This window comes from Sorex araneus, chromosome X, assembly GCF_027595985.1.
Source record: "Sorex araneus isolate mSorAra2 chromosome X, mSorAra2.pri, whole genome shotgun sequence".
Taxonomy (NCBI): domain Eukaryota; kingdom Metazoa; phylum Chordata; class Mammalia; order Eulipotyphla; family Soricidae; genus Sorex; species Sorex araneus.
The window spans coordinates 281,917,466-281,943,438 of NC_073313.1; the positions used below are offsets into that span (position 1 = coordinate 281,917,466).

Genomic DNA, 25,973 nt, shown 5'->3' on the forward strand with positions numbered 1-25,973 from the left:
TGAAAAGCATTTACCACAAATATGAAAATACATATACGTGACCCTTAAGTACTTTATATTCATTTTTTTGAAGAAAGAAGCCTGGAATATAAATGGCAACTATTTATGTGTTCTTTTTTTATAATGCAGAGAAAAAGCAGAGAAAGGAACAATAGAGAATTATACAAAACTATAAAACCCAAGAAGCAAATGGGATCAAATACACCTACTAGACCTAAATGATGTTTATACCTTGAATCTAGAGCTAGGTTTGACTTGTAAAATCAGAACCATACTTACATTTTGATTTTCAATATACTTAGATGTGCATGTCATAATGATAAAAGCTCATTATATACTACTGAGTTAGCCACCACCCACTAGTGTTATATTTTAAAGATGCCAGTTACATAAGTGAACTGAGTGCATTAGATACTCTGTTTCTTAGTTTAGTTCAGATTGGTTCTGGAATCTTTTTTTCATTGTGTTTAACGGCAACTTTAAGTATTGTCTATTTTATAACTCTAAATAGCTATTTGAGTGGTTTAATAGTTTGAATAATCAAGCTATTTATTGAATGTGAGGATTCTGATTAATGTTTCAACAAGGAAAGAATCAAGCAAAATTTATAGATGATTGACAGTTAAGAATGACATGAATCTGCCTTCTAGAAATGACCCTTCTCCTTTCTCTAGGATATTAGAAACAGGAGCATCATCTCAACAATAACAAAAGCTAAAATAAAACTCAGGTGAAAGTACTTCCTAAAGAATCTATAATTGACATATAATACTTTGGAAAACTATTGCTGTTGCTTTAAGCATACATATTGGTCTCACTCTATATTTACTATGATCATTGAAGTTGTGTTTTTTTTAAACCACTTAACTGACTATAGAACCAGTAATTAAGTTAGAAGCTACAACATAATAGCATCTCAAAGCTATAACATTTAAGACCAAATGATTGAGATAATATGTATTTTAAAATTATGATTGCCTACTTACACTCTTTGGGGTTATGTGGAAACTGTGTTCTATTCACTTCGTTTTAAAGGTTGTGGCTTTGTAATCAGTGCCCGAGCTAAATTTTCATGTAGCTTATATTCTAATACTTAAAGTATGGCCCTAGTAGTGCCATGGAAATTCTAAGGAAGGGGAGTAGGATGGGTCCACCTACTGGGTCCAGCTGAGGGGCACTTCTGTTTGTTCTATTAGTGAAGGTAAATTTCTATCTGAACGCTGAATGGGGGGCTGGTAAGCCATATAAATTTGGGAACTTCTGTTATAGCACTCAGGGGTCAAAGCACTTTTATTATTTGGTTTGTATTTGTTTGGGGACCACCCCCAGTGGTGCACAGGGCTTAATTCTGGCTCTGTGCTCTGTGACCCCTTCAGGCGATGCTGGGGGGGCATAGGTAATGCTGGGCATGAAACCTGGGTTGGCAGCGTGGAAGGCAAGCACCCTACCCACTGTACTATCTTTTAGGTCTTCAAAGTAATTTTCATGTAATGGACAGGAGAGTAAATGGTTTGGTTTTTCAGGATGTGACACAAATGCAAATACTTAATCCTGTTATTATAATTTAAAAAATGGTATAGACTATTTGTAAAACAAGTAAGTGGGGTTTGTTGCCACATAACTTGATTAAAATGGGTGGCCAGTGTGTGAGTTGAACCTTTCAGGACAAGAAAGGTACACATAAATAGATAACTTAATTGCCTCATCTAACAAACTGATACTTTGAGTTTTTAAGAAATAATGGACAAGTTCTCAAAAAAAATACTTACAATGCAGAATACCTGGGTTTTAAATTGTCATTAAAACTAGCATTATCTTCATTATGTTTGATGAACTCTTTGACTTCTCTTGCTCTGACTTTCTTGCCAGTAAAACACAACTTAAACGAAACACGCAACACTGAAAAATTAAACCGCATCTAACTGCAAAGTCCTACATTTCTACAATCATCATTGCTTCTGCACAATGGAAACTGCCCTGGTTAAATAGCTTGATAGCTCTGTGTGTGTGTATGTGTGTTTCTCTCTCTCTCTCTCTCTCTCTCTCTCTCTCTCTCTCTCTCTCTCTCTCCTGTGTGTGTGTGTGTGAAATTAGATTCCTGCCTGCATCAAGGTTATCTAATATCTGCTTCCAGGCTTCTAACACATTTTATTTGGCAGCTGATTTTGAGACTATGGCCTTTGGTGGGAGGTGAGGCTCTGCGAGAAGCTGGAGACCAGCCTTGCTGTTGTGAAAATAATTGGAAGAGAGGAAAAGAGGAAAGACTTAGAAACAGAGCCAAGAGCTACAATGGGCTGGTGTTGAGTCACGGTAGCTGTCAGCAGCTGTTCGTACCTGGGAGTAACAAGAGGATGTACCGCTCACCCTGCAATTAGAAAGATCTTCAGTCCGCTATCCAGATTTGCCATCGCTTTGATTTAAAAATAATGACCTTAAAAATAAGCTGACCTCTCCTTTCAAAAAAAAAGTGTTCCTGTTTAAATTAAATGTTCTATAAATTTAAATTTCTCTCTTTAAATGTTTCTATTTTATCTTTTTCTATTTCCAGATATGGGACTGGGAATAAAATTATTTTGTTTTTTCTTTCTCAGATGGGTAAGTGAATAAATGTAGTTACAGATCAAAATTAGATACATGTACATGGCCTTCCAGAATGTTCTTTGCTAACGTGCCCACTTTATTGGAAGACGGATTGAGTAATTTGCAAGCCTGTGCAAAATGAAAAAGCGGGCCCTTCTTCAAAATGAAGAACCGTGGGGCAGTGAGTGTATAAAGTTCTTTTAATCCCAGAGCCTTCGAAGCACAGGGCATGAGGTAACTGCCAGTGCACACCAGGAACACAGTGTGTGGCTTATTTATTTTTAATGTCTGTTTTAGTCATCGCTCTATTCAGGGATATGCTAACAAGTCTGGAGGCAGAATACACATTTGTCCACACAAGAGGCATAGCTAGGTCACCTTCCCCGAACTGTCTGCACTTAATGACAGTGCCTCTGGGAAATGAGAGAAGCTGTCTGAGGCTGTCACACAGGCTGGACCCAGTGCCCATCATGACCCAGGCTTGCTGGCTTGCTGAGAGATCTGCCATCCTAACACCCTCCAAGCTGAACTACATCCGAGCCGTGCCGCTCCCTCCCTCCCTTCCAGCTCTCCTCAGGATGCACCTTTGAAAATGACTCACAATATCTTTATAAAGACATCCTTCTCTGTAGAATGAGACACTGACAGACTTCGAAGGACCAAGTTTCTGTAGATGAAAAATGTTAGAAAATGCTATCCCGATCAAGAAGCACTTTAAACAAATAATAGAAAGCTAGACATTGAGCTTGGAGATTATTTATTTAAAAAGAGAACACTAACAAGAGAAAAAATATCCATTAAAGAAATGATGGGATAGCTATGCTGGATTTCTTCTGATTATATTGTTACATAAATCTTCCCTCCTTTCTGAGTTGAGTATTTCTTAAACAAGTGCATTGTTCTAGACTCAAACTGTGGGATTTTATTCTAGTCCAGTAAGTTCAACAAGTTACTTGCTCTGTATTCTCATATAAATTATCTACAGACTCTATACCTCAACACTCCTAAATGTAAAACAAACTACTATATGTCACAATATAAATGGAATTTAGTGCACCTTTGCCACTTAAAAAAGTCCAGAGTATGGTAATTCCCTATTTATGACAGTGATAACAATAAATCCAATCATTAAACTTATGATGATTGTCTTCCGCCCAAAGAGAAATTTCTAAAATTTTGGAGAAAATATCCTATATCTCAATGCCTTGTGCATAATAGAGGTTTGTTCACTACATTTTGATAAATATATCTATTTGCTTAGATTTTTTGTAGGATTTTTTAAGAGTAGATATAATCTGTCTCTGTCTCTGTCTCTCTGTTCTCTTCCTTCCCATCTCTCTCTCCAGCAAAGCTAGAAATTAGAGCAAGGCACAACATATGCAAGACAAGTGGTCCACTGCTAAGTCATTCCCCGGCACCAGCATCTCTCCTGGTGCTGAACTGAGAGTAGCAGTGAAACATAATTCCATTAAGTTTTACTGCCTACATTGACAAAGACAGAGCAACGAATAGCCCTTTGCTTTCACGTTTGGCAGCGTGGCATCTGCAAAGTCACACAGTCGGATAACTTATGTAACTGAAGTTATCTGGTTAATTATTTGGATAGCATTTTTTACTCTGTTCCCTTGAAAGTAAATGTAATGATATTTCAGAGTCTAGAAGAAGCAAATAACCCAAGGTCAGAAAACAGTGACTTCCAAATTCAAAGAAAATAATCGACTTATGAATTGAGAGCTTCAAGGCTTAATGAGTATTTAATTGCGTGGAAACATAGATTTTGTCTGGACTAGGATATGACCTTGGAGGGCAGTTAGAAATGCATCACAGAAATTCTTCTGCCTGTGTTCTAACTCATCCAACCCTATTTAAATATCTAGAGATAAAAATTACATATATGCATGTCTATTGTATCCAGCTCTTGACAAATGAGTAAACAAGGCTTAAATACACAAAGAAACAGTTAAGCTCCAAAGACACTGATTGTGCCCATTTATGACAGACCAGGATAAAAATCTCTAATGTGAATTTTCATGAGATATATATAAGAAATAAAATTTACCTTTTAAGTATACAATCATATTTATAACACAGTAAAAATGAACACAAATTATATAAAGAGATGTCTAAATGGTTTTTAAAACATTGTTCTTTTAAAATCTAATCTACCTTGTCTGGCAGGTTTAAGAAGCATAATAAAATAAACCTAATACAAAGAAAGGACAATTTTGGACTGTGACTTTATTTGAAAGAAAGGAGGTCATTTCCAAGAAATGCTTATCACATGAAAGGCTAGCCTGTGGGTTTCAAATAAGTACTAAATAGTTAATGTGATTTTAAGTAAGCATGTTAATGGAAAATATATTCAGCCTTGGTGTAACATGAAAAGAATATTGATTTATATTGATACTCCAAACATATCTTATACGATCCTACAAAGTGACACAAGATCTGAATTTTAAAAAAGGAAAGGAAAGGAAAAAGGAGCAGGTGCTGAGAATTTGGAAAACTAGCGCTATTGAATTTGACATTTTTGTTAACAAAGTCACAGATTATAGTCACATATAAAATGATTGTTTAAGTAAATATATCTAAATATATCACTCTCATAAAGGCACCTAAAGACACCACTCTAGTCATTTTAAAATTCTGGTGTGTGTGTGTGTGTGTGTGTGTGTGTGTGTGTGTGTGTGTGTGTTCTGTGTCACTTTTAGAAGTGATCAGGGCTTACTCCTGGCTCTTTGCTCAGGGGTCACCCAATTTGGGGTCAAGAGACCATATTTGGTGCCCAGGATCAAATACCTATTGGCTGTGCATAAGGCAAGCAGTGCCTGTAACACCTCCAGACACAGAATTCCCTTCTACCTGAGGATGTCAAGAAGAATGTGTCTATTTGCCAAACTAAAGAAGCATTGGTTTTATTTGCATTTCATTGTCTATGTCTTGCTTGTGTAAGTGCATTGAGTACCATTAACTGAAAGAATGAATTTACAAATTTTAACTATTGAATATTTTAAAGGTATTCATGTACAAACACTAAAAAACAGTATATTATTGTTTTTTATAAATAAAAATAAATTTCTGATTTCTTTAGGTTTATTTGGCCCTTTCTACTGGGAAGTCATAATGATCAAAATCTATTTTTTCAATATTTTCTAAATGTTATGTTCTGTTTCTTTAAAACTAGCATCCGGAGGACTATGATAATAAATATATTGTCTTTACACTTATGGAACTGTTGCATATAAAAATTCATGTATGCATCATGCAAAAATTATAATGTTGATATAACTTCTTCCAAGCAATGGTATGAATAAATTGTTATTTATTTTTAGTTTTAAAATTGCAATTGCAGATGCTGCTAACTGAATTATATTCTCTTATCATCATTAATTTATCAGGCTAACTTTTGGTCACTAGTTAGTGCTATGATTTTATATTACTGGATATTTAAAGTAATTAGAAAAATAAATGATTACTCCCTGGTTAAAAACTGTCTGGGTATAGAAGTTTTTTTAGATGAATTCCTCCAGGAAATGTTTTTAAAAATGCTCGCAGAGCTACAATATGATTGTAGAAATTGGAATTGATGTTAAAGAAACTTGGTTTATTAGGAGAATTGTTTGGAAGTTTCCTGGAGCTTCTAAACAAATTGTTAGAAGTAATTATGAATCTGCTTCATTCCTGGAGGACCTTACAGTGATGAAATTATAAATGTTAGCATTTTTTTGGTGGGCTACAGAAAATATGTCAATTTTTACCAATACATCTGTGTGTACCTTGTTAACCCACTATGGGTTATAAAGAAGATTGTGTCCACTCTCACCAATAGCTTCCATCTGTTTTTATTTAATTGCTTTCATCTCATCCATGAATAAGCATAGAAATGACCTTTGCATATATGTTTCCTTCCCCATTTTACCTTTGTCAATTGTCTTAGTGATCTGGACTTGCTTTACATAGCCTTTAGAAAAATCTAATAATATTAAATTATATTTAAAATTACTACATGTTATGGTCCCAAACAATGTGTTGCAAAAGCAAAATAACATGTTGCAAAACATTTGTATACAATGATCCTGTTTTAAAGAAACATACTGCACAGTGTGTTACATAGTATATAAATTGCAAAGTGTCATATGTCATAAAGATATTTAATATATGTGTTGACATGGTAGGCTATTTTGCACATTTTCTGTTTCCTCTAGTCTCCAAATAATGAATATTACTTCCAGTTAGGAAGAAATTTTCTTTAAAAGACACTATAATTCTGAATATTTTGTTATAAAAATTAGTAGGAAGTTTAGTCTTCTGCAACATTATGGTGCATTTACCACAATACAAATATTTGAATTAATGTAGAGCCTATTGCCCTAAGTAATGAATTGGTTTCAGTTGTGACATTTATAACATAACTGTTGCAGATCTTATGAGGATTAATTTTTTAAAAGTGAGGTGCAAAGAATTAGATGAAAATTTTAAAAATAATGTGATAGCATAGTTTAAAAAGAAATCTATGATGGCAACAATTATTGGTGAATATTTATTGAAATATTTATTTATAATTGATATTCTAGAAAAAATCACCATTATGAAGAACACATGAACAAACATAAGAAATTAAAGATAAGCCATCATCTACGATAGGTGCAAAAGCATTCCGAAGGTTATCCTTCCAGAAACGCTTTAGAAAACAATTTTGTTATTGTTATTCTTTACCAATTTCATAATTGATAACAAAAAATAATAGGTATAGATGATTTACTTACTATTTTATCAACTGACTTTTATTTAATTGAGTACCTTCAAAAATTGGGCAGACATGTATGAAATATTTTAAATTATGTGTCTGCTACCAACTGAGCTAGATTTATGACAACAGTGATTTACTACACCACATAGTAAATTCTTGTAACTTCAGGGGGAATAAAATCCTAGTTGTTTCTCCAGCAGGTAAGCAGTTGACAAGGTATAAAGTGCTATTTTGGGGGGGATTACTGAGTAAAATTAAGAATTGAAAAATAGTCAAACAGTTTGTATCATGTGACCTGTATTTGCTATCCTCATAAAATGATTGGTTTAATTTGGTATTTTAGATTATCATTAATTATTAAAGCATACTAAGGTTTATAAGTGGTTTTAAACAGAAATTCTTCAATAATTTTTAACTTTATTTTTATTTTATTTTTTAAATTTAGAGATTAACTCCCTAAATTAGATTAATCTTCTTTTATAATTTGGTTATAAAAAAACCCAGCTCAAATCACAAAAGAATTTATAGTTTCTTTCAAATAATCAAAATTCTTACCACTCAGCTTGCAATTAATAGGGTAAATGCAAAGTGGATTGGAGCAATAGCACAGCGGGTAGGGGGGTAGGGTGTTTGCCTTGCACAAGGCCGACCCGGATTCGATTCCTCCATTCCTCTCAGAGAGCTTGGCAAGTTATTAACAGTAACCTGCCCGCACGGCACAGCCTGGCAAGCTACACGTGGTGTATTCCATATGCCAAAAACAGTAACAACAAGTCTCACAATGGAGACGTTACTGGTGCCCGCTCAAGCAAATCGATGAAAGATGAACAATGGGACAACAGTGCTACAGTGCATCTTTATTAACAGCAAGGGTTGCCTAATTCTGTTTTTACCATCTGTTAAATGATAAAAATCTGGAATTTTATATTACTCGGTAACTTAGTAAACAGCCTGTTGTACAATCAATGAAGTGATGCTTTGGCAAATGAATTCATAACTGACCCAAATTTCAAAGTGAATTCTTATTATGCACAAATAAATAATATTTTTAAGCACTTGAGCATCTTATATTTACAAATGACAGCTTCCTTATTCAATCCAAGAGACCCAAGTCAGTGTGGACTGGGTGTAACCTAAGGGGGTTTGTGGAGGGTTTGGGCAATTTGGTGGTGATGAGAACCTGAAAACTATGAATTAAAACTGTAAGTGTCGACATTACTGTAAACACATGACCCAAACTATAGTAGTGAATTTGACAGAGAACTGGGCCATATTCCACAGGGGTCTGGGCTTGCTCCAGTTCTGTGCTCCGGGATGACTCCTGGTGGCATGCAGGGGCCATATGTGTTGCTGGGATAAAACTAGGCTGGGCTGGTGCAAGTTCTGTGCTTTAATCTCTGCACCATCTTTCCTGCCCAAATAGTTAAGAAATGAATTTTTTAGGAGATGAAGTAGAGTGTGGGAGGGGCTTTGGGACAGCAGTGAAGGAGCAATTGGTTTGGAGCAGTGCTGCCGAAATAGCTCCCCTGCCCATAAGTGCTCAGGAATCACTCCTAGTTTTTGTTTGTTATTTTTTTTTGGGGGGGGGGCATGGTTACACCTGGCAATGCTCAGGGATTACTCCTGGCTTTGCACTCAGGAATCACTCTCGGCAGTGCTTGGGGGACCATATGGGATGCCGGGGATCGAACCTGGGTCAGCTGCGTGCAAGTCAAATTCCCTCCCCGCTGCACTATTGCTCTGGCCTCCACTGTTGGTTTTCCTTGAGGTCCATATTGGTGTAGATCAAACTAGGTTGGTACCTTTGAAGGAAGCACCCTGTTTGCTGTGCTATCTCTGGCCCTAAAACACTATTTTTTGACAATATTTTAAATCATGATGCCTAAATACAAACTAGAAAGACAAATGAAAAGGCCCAAACCTCAGTCCTTACCTTAGAGTTGCCCCAAAAATACAGTCATTTAATTGTGCAAGGAAAACTGCACTTCTTTCTAATTCTCATCAGTTCAAAGTGAGGCTAGTTCAAACTGAGTTCCCTTACTTTTATCCTAACTTTGATGATATTTCTTTTTTTTTTCTTTTTGGGTAACACCCGGCAATGCTCAGAGGTTACTCCTGGCTCTGCACTCAGGAATTACCCCTGGCGGTGCTCGGGGGACAATATGGGATGCTAGGAATCGAACCCGGGTCAGCCGAGTGCAAGGCAAACACCCTATCTGCTGTGCTATCGCTCCAGCCCCAACTTTGATGATATTTCTAAAGATTCATTTTCAAATACCAATTTCCTTTATCTCTGGGCTATTTGTTTTCCATCAGATATTTACAGTCTTTATGCTTTATATGTAATTCCTCTTAGATGTTCCCAAAGAAGAATGTATATTGTTTTCTTTTTCATTCCTTCACATAAACTTTAAGCTGAAAAAAAATGATCATGCAAGAAAAAACATCTGCTGTCTGCGTTTCTGTATGTATTTTCGTTAATAAATTCCTATTCTAGGTGTGTGGATAGCTCTGGTCACTGACAAAAAGATGAGGACTGAGAGACTGCAGCAAGTGGAGTGATAGTCATGTGTGAAGATAGTTCCCCCAAATCTTGTGACAATCTGTTCTTTCAGGACCGGGCAGGTTCTCTGAACTAAACATTTGCTTCATGTTAACAAGAGCTAGCCACAGGAAAATTCCTCATATCTTTTTCAGAAGCCTGCCAAATGGCAGCCTGATCAAAGTAATCTAATATGGCTTAAGTGCCACTGGTTGACATTTTGCATTCTTTTATTGCTTTCTATTTTTGTCTGCATATAAACGGCCATAACTAATATCCAGTTGATCTTTTCATGCCAATAATAAAGTGATGATACAAAAAATGGCATTATTCACTCCAGACACCCATCAGTGTACCTTTTCCATATCATACAACTCAGAGCACTTCTGCTCCATCTGTCCTTCAGATAAAGTGAAGTGTCCAGCCTGAGTCGGCCACTTTGTCCAAGAGGTAGAATCTGAACTAAGAAAAATGGAGCTATACAGCAACCCTTGGCACAATGTATGGGTGAATGTCAGGCTACGGTTTTTCTTCTTCAACAAGGTTAGTTAAATCATTTTCTATAAACATTCGAAGGTAATTCAACTGTCTGAAGAAAATATTTTCTACCCCAGAGAACCTCTATTAGTCCAAGGAAGGAAAGAGACAAAAGTGACAGTAAGAAAACAATACTTAACACAGAGAAGGAACAGGACATCATGTTAGGAAAAAAGAGTAGCTGGGCAGAAGAGATGCACGTTGTACTGCGTAAGAAAAGAGGTGATGACAGCAGGCAGAGGCTTGGAGTGACAGGATAGTGGGTGAAGTGCCTGTTTTGCATGCAGTTGAGCTGGGTTTGATCCCCACCACCCCAAGGGTCCACCAATCCCCGTTAGGAGTAATTCTTGAGCACGAAGCCAGGAGTTAATTCTGAGCACCTCTGGGTGTGACCCATAAAAAACAAACAAAAAAAAAGGAGAGAGAAGCAGAATAAGCATCATAATGAGTGCTTGAAAATTCATTTGCATATGGGTATAGAGGTAACCCAAGCCTTTTTATGGGTAATAATATTCTGTAATAATGTGATCCATTTGAAATGGTGTAAGAAAGAAAAATGAAGAAAGGGAGAAAGAAGGAAAGGAAGAACCCCCTCGCCTGCCTAATGCACCCTACAACCACTATATACTAAGATGCTTTTATGACAATTCAGATAAGCTAGAGTTGGCAGGAAAAGTTTAGCTTTAGATTGTTTAATCATTTAAAACCTTCTAAAATTATACCCTAACAATGGCTAGTAGGATAAAGTAAAAATATTTGGACTATGAAAGCATGTCATATGATACCAGTATAAAAAAGGAATTTTCAGAATGGATTATAAGATAACATAATGAGTTTAGATATAATGTGGGTATTATTGGGCACCAAATTTACACTGTCTTAGTGAATCTATTTTGACAGTTGTGTTGTCATGTGATTGACTTGAAATGATGCAGGAAAGAATAATCAAGTCAGACCCCTAATTCATAGTGAGCCTGTGTCACATGCCAAGGATGCACTCAAGAAAATGTCATGAAACTAGAAAAGAGACCCCTAATCCCTGTCACTTCGTTCAACTCCTTAATTCTGTGCTCACACAAGTACCACTGAGTCTATTTCTGTGAGTATTTTAATAAAAGTTCATTTGTAAAATAGTCTATAATATTTATTTTCAGCAATTAAATTAGCATGCTATCATTACGCTAAAGAATATGACTTTACAGCCCTTGTTAAACTACCTTTATTGAGGTATCCTTCACTGTTCAGGCAAGAAATTGTCTTCGTTAAAGCCTGATGGCTCTTTTAGCTACTTCCACATAAAATTATTTTATGATGTTAGTATGTCATTTTCAATAACTGGAGTAGATGACGAAGGGAAGAGTAATATGACCCTCCCTTTTCCTGCACAGGGATTGGAAAGCTCAAAGAACAAATCTATTTTAGTAATGATATAAGCGTATGGTCCTCAAAGGACTAAGATTTGTTTGGAATGGTGGGTAGAGACATTCCATTTGTAATCTGAAATTCAAAGCAAAACTCTGACAACTGACATGATCATTATTCACAGAGGTGTGTGTATGTATCTCAGTGTGTGTGTGTGTGTGTGTGTGTGTGTGTGTGCGCACATGCAAGAGCCCTGTAAAGTGCCCTCTGCATACATAAAAATAAACTTCCATTTTTACATAAAAAGAGGCTCTCTCCTTCCTTTTAAAGCTTCTTGACAGCTTTATCTGGTTGAGGGGTGTGTGGTGGAAACAAAGGATCTGACAAAGAGTCCAAGAGATGACTTGAATTGAAGGACTCAAATTTGCCCTTTCTCAAAGGAAACCTTAACAAAAGGCCCTTCTGTGGCCTATCCAAAAAAGATTCTATTGTCATATTGAAACTACTGTCACAAAAATGTGAAAAAGAATCCTGGATTCATCTCTTACAGTGCCACAGTTCTGAATTCATGAAACTACCCATATTTCCCTCCTCAACTACTATTTATTCTCTAATAGTAAAGAAGGGACAGCCTGGCATTGTGTATTTTCCTACAAGAGTAACATCTGCTGTAAACCACATTGGGGACTCTGGGGACAGAGGGATGGGGATGGGCGAAGAATGGAATAATAACTTATTGGCAATGCTAAGTAACCGCTAAAAAAACTGGGAAGGTTTCCATACAAAATAATTTTTATTTGAATACCAAATTCTCAATGGAAAATAGCCTCTTGTTATAGTTCAGATATTTATCATTTAAAATTTAAGATATCCATTATGATATTTCATAATAATCTCATAAAACAATATGGTCATTTTAGAGATGGTAGTGGTATGTCACTGTGATCTAATAAAACGTTATATCCATCTCAAGGTTCATAGGGTTGTAATGTAATGAATCATTGTTCTTTTAAGCCATATGTTTTATGGTGATTAGCTATAAGTAAATATACATATTATATTTCATTGTTTAGGAAATGTACTCCAGGTAGAAATCTAAATGTGACTTTGCATTAGCTGCTATGTAAAACTTCCCCTTCTTAAAATTGAGTAATAACATGCATTTTTGATAAAAATTGGGGTTACTCCATCTGCCTACTATTCTCCAAAAGGGAAAAAAAGAAATATTGAAACATTACCTGATTATTGAACGGTCTTTCCAGTGACTGCTGTTGACATAAGGTATTTGCAGTCCTGTCCAGGACGTTGCCTGAAAACTCATCATCAATTTTTTTTTGTCAAGAAATTAAGCATTATACAGACTCTAACAAAAGGGGAGGGGGAACCTCTAGCAGCAGAAAACCATTAGCCTCAAAGATGTGATTTTGTGGAATATCTATAAATAAACAAAAACTATTTCATACCAGAGTCTCACAATGTAAACCAAATGAAGAGAAGGATCTCGAAAGGGAAATTATAGTATCAAAGTATACCTCAAAAATGATCTGTTTCTAGAGAATATAGACTCACATTCGATTGGGTTGTTTTCCATCCAACAATAGAATCTACACAGTAACATTTCAAAATCCATGCTTAACTGTGTACTGAGTATAAAAAATATTTTTTCCAAAAAGAACGCTTAAAATATAAAAATGGAAAGGGCTATTTTCCCTACATGCATATCTCTAAAATTCAGGATTAACCAAGAACATCCATGAATTTAGGCCTGGATCGGGCACTGGGAAGGATTTTATAAGTCACTCTTCACCTGCATCTCTGCCCACAGCTCAAAGTATACTGGGCCACTACAGCAGAACCACACAAACTCTGGTCTTTTTCAGGAAATGAGAAGGAATGGAAATAAGTGAGATCTGAGAGGCGACAGCACACTCCTGAAAAATTCCATTTGCATGGGAGCTTCAGGAATCTTCTATCTGACATGAGGTTTAATGGCTTATAAGTATGTTTATAACTTAAGTGTTTATGTCATTACTCAGATATCTTTACTGCAGGGAACTGGCTCACCGTTAGGCTATTTTTAAAAAGGTTAAAATACTTGAAGACAAAGTTAGGCATTTCGCTAGAAAATGGTTCTTCGTTTTTGTTTTGTTTTGTTTTAAAGTTGAAGTCCACATTTTGCTCCTTGGAGGACTTCCTGCCATTTGGAGACATTAGTGGTATGGGGGAGTGAACTTCTCCCATCATATTCAGCATTTACTAGGGCACAGAAAAACATCGTTATTGACTATGAGAATGAGATATTTGAAGAGGTTTAGAGGAATATTAAATAGATAAAATCTCTGTTATCATTGGAGGAATTTCCTTAATGTGGTCAGCAAAACCTGGAAAAACGTCCTAAATATTTCACAAAGGAAATAAAATTTTTCAAAGACTAATACTGTAAGAAAATAAAATCACAGTCCTCATATCCTTTCTGGATCTGGAATTTACAATCAAATTACTCAGTCCATGCATCTTGTCTGACTCATTATGAGGCATGCATATCACAGATTAAAAGGTTTGGGTTATTATTGCATATATGTTATTAGGATGTAAAAATTCATCATATACATTAAGGAACAAGGAAAAATTCTTTGTACAAGTAAGTTTCTATGAATAAGTATATAACTTTCAAAAACATCATTTCTACATAAAAATTTGGTTGAACTTAAGATAAAAGAAACTTCCAAAAAGAAGTTTTCTCTAGATTTTAATTGAGATTAAACAGAAAGTAAAGGATACAACTCATAGTATCTTTTTTCCGGTTCAGTCATGAAGAGAATTCAAAATCTGGCAAAAAGCATTTGTTGCAGACAGTACGTGAAGGCCCACAAAGGCCTTTGCACTCTGCCGTGATATAAACTTTTTACTTCTTTCCTACTCAGAGGTAGGAACTATAGTGGAAAACTCCAGCTGCTCACGTTTTAAAATGAATTTTTACACCCCAGATGATGGACTGGTATAGTTCAAAAGTGAATTCATGATTTTTATAAAAGTCTCTCTCTTGCTTCTTTTTTCTCATTCTTGACTAGCTTACATCATAATGGAGGAATAACATTTTAAAAATTTTGAATAGGCACTTACTGGAATTACAGTTAATCCTGATACAATCTAGATGGGGAAGAATAGATGAGAAATGAAAATTTATCCTTCAAAGTAATAGCTGCAGACATCCAATAAAATCACAGTCCACCCTTCCGGGGACAGACACATGCAAATATGGCCACTGCATAGCATTGATTCTTTACAAATGTCCAGAACCCAGATTATTTTTTTATAAGACTTCATTATGAGAAACAACAGATTTTCTTTTGTAAATGGCCAGTTCAAACAAAGCTACATGGTGACGAATCTAAGTGAAGGAAAGAATTGTTAACTGTCAAAGATGCTTGGCTTAAACTGGCTGCCACTTTCTCCCCATCTGTGAAAGAACATGTTGCTTTCAGCGCTAATAAAACTGCTCCGTCACAATGGGGTGATGTGACAGCTCAGCTAGGCTCCGACATCTTGGACCTGCAAATTCTAATATCCCACAAAGGCCGACAGAACCCTCTAGAATTGTGAAGGTCAAATGGAAAGCAAGTTGAAATTAGGCTCAGCTTATTGTAATGTGTTTTCCTGTGGATTTGTATTAGCTAGGGAAAGAAAAAAAGAAAGAGAAAGAGAGAAAGAAAGGAAGAAAGAAAGGAAGGAAGGAAGGAAGGAAGAAAGAAAGAAAGAAAGAAAGAAAGAAAGAAAGAAAGAAAGAAAGAAAGAAAGAAAGAAAGAAAGAAAGAAAGAAAGAAAGGTAGGAGTGAAGGAGGGAGGGAGGGAGGAAGGAAGGAAGGAAGGAAGGAAGGAAGGAAGGAAGGAAGGAAGGAAGGAAGGAAGGAAGGAAGGAAGGAAGGAAGGAAGAGAGGGAGGGAGGGAAGGAGGGAGAAAGAAAAAGACAGAAAGAACAAAAGAAAGAATGAGAGAAAGAATGAAAGAAAGAACGAAAGAAAGAGAGAAAGAGAAATAGATGAAGAAGGTAACAAATGTTGGCTGAATTTCATGACTTGTATTAATAGGGGGGGAGGGAAGAACACTATAGGCTTCCTTTAGAAACTCTTGTGCCAGGGAGTCACGTCCTTCTTCAGAGCTCACCAGCTCTGCCTCTCTCAGCAGCTAACAATGTTATCTCTCTGAAGTAAGTGTCATGGCTAACACCAATATTGATTTTCCTTTTCTTATTCTTGCTTCTTACATAAAAGCAGATTACCAATATTGATTTTCCTTTTCTTATTCTTGCTTCTTACATAAAAGCAGATTCTCAAATAACAGGATCTCTGCTCTGGATAACACAGGCTCGGACTACGAAGGGTCATCTTTAAAGGATTACGGGGGATGTTTTATGTTGACTTTACATGGAGAAGAAGATTTGTTGTAAAACGTTGCCGTATTTAATGCCTTTGGGGAGAATAAAAAAATAGAAACCTAGATTCTGTTTCCATATAGCTGAGTTTGTCATGTGTCGTCAACCGCATCAGAAAAGTGGTTGCAAACAGCCAAGGAACAGCACCTACACAACTCTTTCCACAGAATGCTTTGCTGTTGGAAAATTCCAGTCTTTCCTCTTTGTTAGGCATCCTCTGTATGCCATGCAGTCTGAATAGCTTGCAGTTACCTACCTCTGCCACTAGAGGGTACTGTAACAGAACAGTAGATGAGAGCACCGCGTTCTTAAAAATAATCACCCGCATTATTTATTTAATTTAACAGAATAATTAATTATATGCAACTACCAGTGACATAGGTTTTTTTTTAATTTTATGAGCTACCATTCTGCCCAGCACAATTAGAAAATGTAGATGGATTTTCCAGTGCCTTGCCTCCTCACCTTTATATTGCTTTTATCTAACTCTGTAATTTCAAGTTTTATGTCTCTTCTTTTGGGCTGTTCATTTTTGGTGTGCATTTTTGCTATTCACTCTCAGGGAATACAGTAAAACCTCATTAATTGGTACTCCTCTTTATGGAGCTAATGATAATAATAATGATATTAAAACTTTTTGGGCAGAACACATAAATCTTCATTTGGTATGAGCACATATAGCCTGAGGAAAATTAAACAAAAATGTTGTGAAAAGCTGAGTTCAGAAAAAAAATGATTTCAAGTACTTAGCCATACATTGCTGTCACAACTCACACGAAACAATGTGTTAACTGTGGTTGATTCTAATCCACGCCCTAAAATCAGCCTAGTGATAATGTCCTCAATATTTTTCCAGATAATTATTTCAGTTTTGGGGTGTAATTGAAAGCAAACTGCTTAAATCATTTTTATAGTCTCCTGTTCAGACTTTGTCTTCATTCAGCCTGGTCACCCCCATATTTGGTCCAGCTAGGGTGAGGTTTTACTGTAGTGATCTTTCTCAGCACTGCTGAGAATGAGGCAGGAAAGCATTATTTTTCTGTGGAAGAGCCTGTGTTCTTGGTGTTCTCATGGCTGTTTGCTGAGGGCCGCAGACTTTGGGCATTGAAGGGTTGTGGATTGCTGTTTGATAGCAAAATATCACCACACAGGATTTCCAAATGGAAAAAGAAAAATGAGCCACCACAAAAGTCACTATTCAAAGGGAAATCCAAGGAGTAAAGGAAAATTAGCTGTGGATCTGGGTCACAGTGTCACAATTAGATCTTCTGTGCATATGGTATCTAAGTCAAGGTGGATGCATCTTTATTGTCCTGCAAAGATACCTTCAATAATCAAGCCAGTTCTCAATGAATAAAACAGGAAGTTCTGCTTAAGGCATCGTCAAGTATAATGCAGTTAATTTTCATTTGATGCCCTTGATCTACAAGGTCTTCCCTTTGAAGAGTTCTCAGTGGTAAGAATCACAAAACAGTAGGTCATGGCAAACAAAGTGAAACACAATAAAAAAATAAATAAATCGAAGAGATGCTCAACAGAACCTAAATTAAAGGATGGAAATGAGATGCTGAAGTGTTTTAACTTTCCATAGCAAACAGGCTACTTGATAAATGTGTGCAGGCAAAACGGAACCAAAAGTGAGAGGTGTTAGTTCAACGGGGGAAGGTGAGTTGTGTGTTACCTAGGTTGACCGTCAGTTTCACACGCCCTGCGTCCAGCTCCAGACGGAGGGTGTCCGCTGATTCTCTGGACGTGGTAGCCATGAGGATGCCATAGGCACGCTGGGATCGGAACCGTAAGGACACATCCTCGGCCTCCGTGTGCATCACCACGGGGAGCTGGATCTTCATGAACATGCTCCCGTCATAGCTCAGAACCGTTGCTTCTGCAGACGGGAAATGAACAAGAAGCTCCCGGTCAGTTGAGTCCTTTGATATGCCAAAAAGCAAGAGGCATCCCATTGAAATAGCTGACAGAGAACAAAATTTCAGAGGAGCTCAGCCTCAGTTATGCACCATTTTTTTCTCTTCATGCTGGAAAGGCAAAAAAAGATGTGCTTTTTGAAGTACCTGCTAAAGGATAGAAGCACTGGTGGTGTCTTTTTATTTTTTTCAAATGCATTAGCTTTATTTTTCATTTATTTATTTAGCTTTTTTGGGTCATGCTCGGCGATGCTCAGGGCTTACTCCTGACTTTGCACTCAGGAGTTACTCCTGGCAGTGCTCAGGAGACCCCATAGGATGCCGGGGCTTGAACCAGGTCAGATGCATGCAAGACAAATGCCCTTCCTGCTGTGCTATCTCTCTGGCCTCATGCAAAGGTGGTTTCTTCCCACTGGTTCTCCTTTGTTCTCATTGCACTTGTATTCACCATCTTGGATGACCCATGTTTGTCTACCTAAGTCCCTTTCCAAGAAGACAGGTCATTTTCTTTGGTATCCCCAAGGTGCAAACCATGTGTGAATCACAAATGTCTAGCAAATGCATCTGAATATTGGGGAAGACCAGTAACCAACTGTGAACTTTGCTTTTGTTCAAAAGCCTTCATTGCAAAATTAGAGTGTGCTACTAGAGAATTTCTATGATACCTACTCTTCAAAATCACCATGACTCTATTAGATTTTACTGTTGGAATTTAAAACACACACACACACACACACACACACACAAACTGTCTTAAGAGAACTTGTAAAAAGAAAAATATATGTTTGGCAAGTACGGATCAACACTTTACCAAGTGATGTTCAATGGCAGAAAAAAAAAGTCAATATTACCAAACTAGGGGTGATACTCCTAATTCATTATGCTTTACAATGTAACTGATTTTTTTAAAAAAATAAAACTGTAATTTAATTTTAAAGTTGATTTCCAGGCTAAGAGTGACTAAAACATTATCTGAGATTACAATTCTGTTTCCTAAATTTAGGAAATGCTATCACCAAAGTGATTATACCTTTATGCCTGGGTAATATTTAATAAGGATGTCGGTGAAAGTGAAGAATCTGTGTGGATCTACGAGTTGAATTAAAGTGAACTGTTTCAAAAAGGAATAAGTTTCATACTGAATTTCACACACAAGAAGAAAACAACAAGAAAATAAGTTGATCTCAAACTGACTGCTTTCAGAAACAGTTACCACCCTTCATGTTAACACCATATGGTGGTGGAACATTGCAAAAACAAGTCTGAGTCATTTGCTCTCTCATTGGTTTGAATAACTCAGAATAGCACGGAATAAATTAAAAATTACCTGAGAATAAAATAAAGTAGAAATTTTTCTCTACCCTATATATTTACATGGCACAGCAATTAACATAGACAATAGGGCTTATTGTTGACTGTGTTCGAGAGCTGTGGTTTTCAAGTTTAGCCTTCAAAACAGCAGAAAGTCAAGGATATCCTTTCTATGTCTTGACTGAAGACATATTGGTCAACTCACAAGGTTTGTTCCCTTGGTACTAATATTAATCATCATCCTTAACTTCTGCACTCCATCTTTTATCCGTCATCCACTGCTTGTTTGATATCTCTAATTTAAATACAGCTGGCATCTTACTAAGAACCTCAATCATCCCCACTACATCAAATGAACAAATTCAACAGGAACATTCTCTACTATCCTCCACTCTGTCAATGGTATAGTCCCATTGCTCAGGCCTTAAGCTTTCTGGCTTCTCTCTTACTCTCGGTCATGTATAATCTATTTGCAAATTAGTTATGTCTTGTGTGCTCTAATTTCACTTATTTTCCTGATTTAGTGGCTTCTCACTATTCTTCATAAAGCACCACAGACTCTGCTCCTACCTCTTTCACCTGGGTAACAAATCCCTCAATGGTTGTCTGTCTGTCTGGCTGATTGGCTCTGGAAGTTGAGTTAGTATAGTTACAATAGAGTCCATGCTTGTTTGTGGTGTGCAAAGTTCCTACATCTTCGTCACCGTCACCACAAAGCCTGAAACCTCCAATACTGCCCCTCCATCACCTCTCGTCTGCCTCTCCCTGCCCAATCCTAACCTCACTCCCCACCACTTTCTAGTGTCAGTTGGCAAATCAAAGGTAGAGGTGTTGCTATCGGCAGATAGTCTATTCCCTTTCTTTCTTTCTTTCTTTCTTTCTTTCTTTCTTTCTTTCTTTCTTTCTTTCTTTCTTTCTTTCTTTCTTTCTTTCTTTCTTTCTTTCTTTCTTTCTTTCTTTCTTTCTTTCTTTCTTTCTTTCTTTCTATATATATATAAATATATATACAGCATCTGAGCGACACAATCTGGTAGTTGTCCTGTTTTTGACTTATTTCACTTAACATGGCATTGTCTGGCTCTATCTACATTGTGGTACAAGGAAAAGCTTCATCTTTTCTTTCACTTCAATTCATTCTCACTATGCCCAGCAAGCAAAAGTAACTTTTAATGTAGTCATTCAGATTATGTCACATCATTGCTTAAATGACACCTGCTTGCCAAACTGTTCCCGTGCAACTCGAATAACAGCTCTACTCCTCTCACGGCCACGAGGTCTGGATAACCCGAATTCAGCCAGTGTCTGGCTGCAGCATTAGGCTTCTTTTTCATTATCTAGAAAACACCAGCCACATCAGCTCCCATATTTGCAGTTCCCTTGTCTTGAAAAGTTTCACTCCAGATGTTTATGTGGGAGGCTCACTTAGATTTCAGTTTTTAAATTCACTGTTACTTTGAGAGAAGTATTCCAAGTATGTCTTAAATTCCTCTTCTAGCTATTCTATTTTTATTTATCATTTCATTTTTAATTGTACACCTCCAGCAGTGCTTAGAGTCTATTCCTGGATGTTTGCTTGTGAGTGATCTTTGGCAATGCTTAAGGAACACATCTGTAGCCAGGGAACAAATCTAGGCTGGCTGTATGCAAGGCCTTACCCACCGAACTAAATCTCCAGTTCCAACATTTCATTGAAAACTTATATACATATACGTATATATACTCTATTATTTGCTTTTATATGATTATCTGTCTTCACACTTGGGAATGAAAGTGGCATAAATAGAAGAAGTTGAGTATTCCTATTTTTTTTCTTTTCAGTAGTTGAGTATTTAAAAATTTTCAAGCACATATTAAAGACTACATAAATTCTGACTGGACTATGCTTAAACTTAGTAAAGATATATGGCAGTTATTTTATTTTGTACATTAAATAAATTAAGTATCCTGCTCCTTTTTTTTTGGAGGGGGCGGTAGGGAGGTTAGGTCATACATGGTGGTGCTCAGGAATTTTTTCCTGGCTTTATGCTCAAAGATCACAGCTGGTGGTGTTCAGTGGAATGTACGAGGTGCCAGAGATTGAACCTAGGCTGACCATGTGCAAGCACCCTACCCACTGTACTATCTCTCCAGTCCCATATCTTGCCTACTATTCAATGGAGTCTAACTTTGTTAACATGAACAAAATGTTTCCAAAAAATTTACTTCAAAGCTCATAATTATGGCATAAAAGTCCAACTAGAAAATGGATTAGTTACCAAAACAAGGGTATCATGTTTGGGCATTTTTAAAAAAGAACAGAGACAATAATACACCCTCTTAATATATAATAGTTCTATATAATATTATGGGGCTGGAGCGACAGTACAGTGGGTAGGGTGTTCACTTTGCACAACGACGACCCTGGTTTGATTCCTCTGCCCCTCTCGGAGAGCCCAGCAAGCTACCAAGAGTATCTGCAAAGCCTGGCAAGCTCCCCATGGCTTATTCAATATGCCAAAAACAGTAACAACAAGTCTCACAATGGAGACGTTACTGGTGCCCGCTTGAGCAAACTGATGCGCAACCGGATGACAGTGATACAGTGATATAATATTATGAACCTTCTTAATCATCAAAGAAAGTTTCCAATAGAAAATCAGTAGAAAATCCAGTACTTCCTCAAGAAATAATTAAAATGGATAGCAGTCATAACAATCACTGTCACTGTCATCTGTTGATCATCAATTTGCTCAAGCGGGCACCAGGAATGTCTCCATTGTGAGACATATTATTACTATTTTTGGCATTTCAAATACACCACAGGTAGCTTGACAGGCTCTGTCGTGCAAGCAGGATACTCTTGGTAGTTTGCTGGGCTCTCTGAGAGGGACGGAGGAATTGAACCCAGGTTGGCCGAGTGCAAGGCAAATGCCCTACCCGCTGTGCTATCACTCCAGCCTATAATAATCATTAGAAAAAAAGTACAGTCAAATTTTAAAGAAATTTTACCTTTATTTTCTAAACTGTATAACCAGATAGTGTCCATAACTATCAAACAACAAGTTTATGAGCCTGAATAAAACTTTAAACGTTATTTGATTGTTTAGTGACACTAAGATCATACCGAAAAAAAGGAGAAAGATGTTACAATTTTCCTCCCATTTATTTAATCTGCAAATCCAGCCTCTATGTCATTCAACAATCATGCTCTTAAAGTGATTTCAATTACTCTGTGCAGTGTAGCTTAATTGTAAACTAAATAGGGGAAACATCTTTTTGGAAATATGCATGACTGACCAATGACTCATAAATACAATCCAAAGTAGAAAAACAATCAGGATCATTGGCCTTTCACATAGCCCCCAAAGCCACAGGAACGAAATAATACAGGAAAGTCATAAAATTTAGTGCTCCTGCGTGCCATTTTAAACAATCCTTATGTGAAAATTACTTGCAGATAAATGACAAATGAATGCCTAAATGATTTCTCATAATTAGAATTAATGTCTAATTAGACAAGAAATGGAAAATGCACGGGGATGTAGTCTATGGTTGCCAACACCTCAATACACAGTCGTGACATTTGAAGGTTATTCTATCTGGCAGCATTCCTTAGCATTAGTCAAATTATTTTGTCACTTAGAGCAGGAAAGAGTCCTTTAAAAGGCTAATTCCCAGACAATATTTCCAGTGAGAGGAAGAAATTTCTATTTTGTCTAGTAGATTTCCTTCCCCCTGTCACTAAGGTTGATAAATTTGCTCTTTGCTTTATTCCTCTTGCCGTGGGAAGTGCACACCTGCGCTCATTTTTGCCAAAATGCAGTTACACATTGTGATCAACGAGGAAATCAGACAAGAGGCCAAGTTATCTTGGTCTGACATCTGTCCCTCCAGCTGGCAGAGTTTGAACAAACAAGTGAAAAGGAAACTGCTGATAATGCTATAAATATTAGCTATATCATATAACAACATGTATTATGCATAGTATGAATACATAAAAGCAGAACAATTTTGATAGGACCGAGACTCTGTAAATTCTTAATAGTTATTAAAAATAAAGCAGGAGGAAATGTAGTACATTTAATCTATAGACAATTCAATTTTATATTTGTATTATTCTCAGTTATGGAGTGAGCATGCATAAAACATTATATTGTTTTCCCATCTGCTTATATCAGAAAATATTTTTGTCATAAACTTCTTTGCTTACTGAGGCAGAATGTCAATTTCTGATAGGATTCCAATTCTGCATTGTCCCAAAACTGGAGCATCGATTGTAAGGACTTTAAATAATTATACCAATAATTTATCAAGTACTCACCAATAATCAAAGATGGAAATTTTTTCTTTTCCTTTTTGGGTCACACCCAGCGATGCTCAGGGGTTACTCCTGGCTCTGCACTCAGGAATTACTCCTGGCGGTGCTTGGGGGACCATATGGGATGCTGGGAATCGAACCCAGGTTGGCCAAGTGCAAGGCAAATGCCCTACCCGCTGTGCTAAAAGATGGAAACTTATAATACATTTGCTCTTTTGATTTCAAGACTTTTCAGTTAACTACATTGATCAACGATTTCATGAATCAAAATCTATCTGTAGAAGAATCACTGTCAAAATCCTTGATTTTGGAGAGTGGGGCTATTTGGGCCACACCCAGCTAAGATGGAGGCTTACTCCTATATGTATGCTCAAGGATCAAGGATCACTGCTGGCCATGCTCAGAGGCCATATATAGCATAGGGATTAAACACAAGTTGGCCACATCACTGTCACTGTATCACTGTCATCCCGTTGCTCATCTTGCTCATTGATTTGCTCGAGCGGGCACCAGTAACGTCTCCATTGTGAGACTTGTTACAGTTTTTTGGCACATCAATTACGTAATGGGTAGCTTGCCAGGCTCTGCTGTGTGGGTGAGATACTTTTGGCAGCTTGCTGGGCTCTTCGAGAGGGATGGAAGAACCAAACCTGGGTTGGCCACGTGCAAGGCAAATGCCCTACCTGCTGTGCTATCACTCCAGTCCACATGCAAGCCACATGAAATGCAAAAGTAGCTTATTGTTTGCACCAAAACTTTGACCCCAAGCCCTTTCTTTGAATAAAAAACACAGAAGGCTGAGCATGGTTTGACATGGTCTGAACTAGGACATGGGTCTGGGAACTGAACAACAACCCAATGTTGTGGTATTGAGCATGACACACTGTAGGATAACATAGCCTCAGATAGTTTAGGTTTATTGGGTTACTCCTGTTACAGTGCTCCCATTCCTCTTTGTTTACTTGTAGCTTCTTTCTTAGTGTTCTGTTGACTTGTAAATATTGTTTTTCTCTTCTCCTTGAGTCCTTTGCATAGTTTATTCAGAGCCATGTCCTTTTTGTATGGACACAGGAAGACTTAGCAAATGTTATGCTTTGTAGCCTGGGAGTCATTTGACTCTACATGATATTTTCCTCCTGGGAATCTGTTCTCTTGACCTAAGCCTCAGCTGCCCTTACTTCCTAGCACCCCCAAAATCAGGGCCCTGCAGAGGGACAAGATGGACCCAGGACAAGCAGTGAGTTGTGTGCTACCCTGGCATCGAGATGGGCCTGGCCAAAGTGCCTAATGCTTAACTATAAGTTAAGAGCTTGATCATGGACAAATGTTGCCATGATCCAAATAGTGATAACTAGATTCGGACTCTGCTAGGGTGAGGAATGAGTAATCTGGCTTGAGTGCTGTAGTTGAGTCTGGCAAGATGTTTCCAGGAGAGCTGCCTTGCAAGCCTCAATGTATCTCTTGCTATGTCCATACAAGAATAACTAGTATTAAGATGTTAATGAGTGTTTGGACTAAGGAAAGGAGAAAAACACCTTAAGAGTCAGGAAGGGCTTAAGAGTCCGGGTGGGGGGGTGGAGAAAAAGAGGGAGGAGAGAGACAAGAGAATCCAGAGATGCTGCAGGAGATCCATAGAGAGGCCGGAGCTGGGAGTGCGGGAGATGAGAAAGATAGAAGATTGAATAAACGGTAACTAATCAGCAACCAGCTTGGTCCTCGTTCTTACTTCGCCTGTCCTTGGTCAACAGCCATCCTGATCCATCCCATACACAGCGGTTCCGGAGCACCGAACTCGAGGGGTGAGACAGAGCCGCCCAGAGAGCCCGTGAGTGCACATGCCCCTCAGAGTGCCATAGTTTTTTTTATAACACACAGTCCATGCCCTCTCATACTCGGAGGTGCCATAATATGACCACAAAAATAATTTTAAAAAAGCAAGGACACCTCATCATACACTGGGTACTACAAGCAAAATACAATCAAAATGACCGGTTTTCTACACAGTCCATTTGGAAATAAAGAAATCTGTTGGAAATTCCTACCACCAATCAGATAACAATGCATGCAAAATCCCTATGCTAGTTTGCTTTTCAATTCTCATTTAAAATTCTGCATATGCTTGCCACCCCTCATAACTATTACAAAATATAAATAATCCCTATCTGTCATTCTGACTCAGGAAGTTCTAGAATTTCTATTTTTGCTACTACCATATGTAGTTGCAAAATATTGCCACAGGG

At 37.3% G+C, this 25,973-nt stretch overlaps 1 protein-coding gene across 1 annotated transcript in view; it reads right to left on the bottom strand.

The window, feature by feature from the left end:
* Window positions 1–25,973, bottom strand: part of NRXN1 (neurexin 1) — a 1,268,129-nt gene that overhangs the window by 685,841 nt on the left and 556,315 nt on the right. Inside the window, 2 exon segments of the mRNA XM_055119847.1 lie at window positions 14,895–14,921; window positions 17,885–18,088. Of these exon segments, the coding sequence (XP_054975822.1) occupies window positions 14,895–14,921; window positions 17,885–18,088 (231 nt within the window).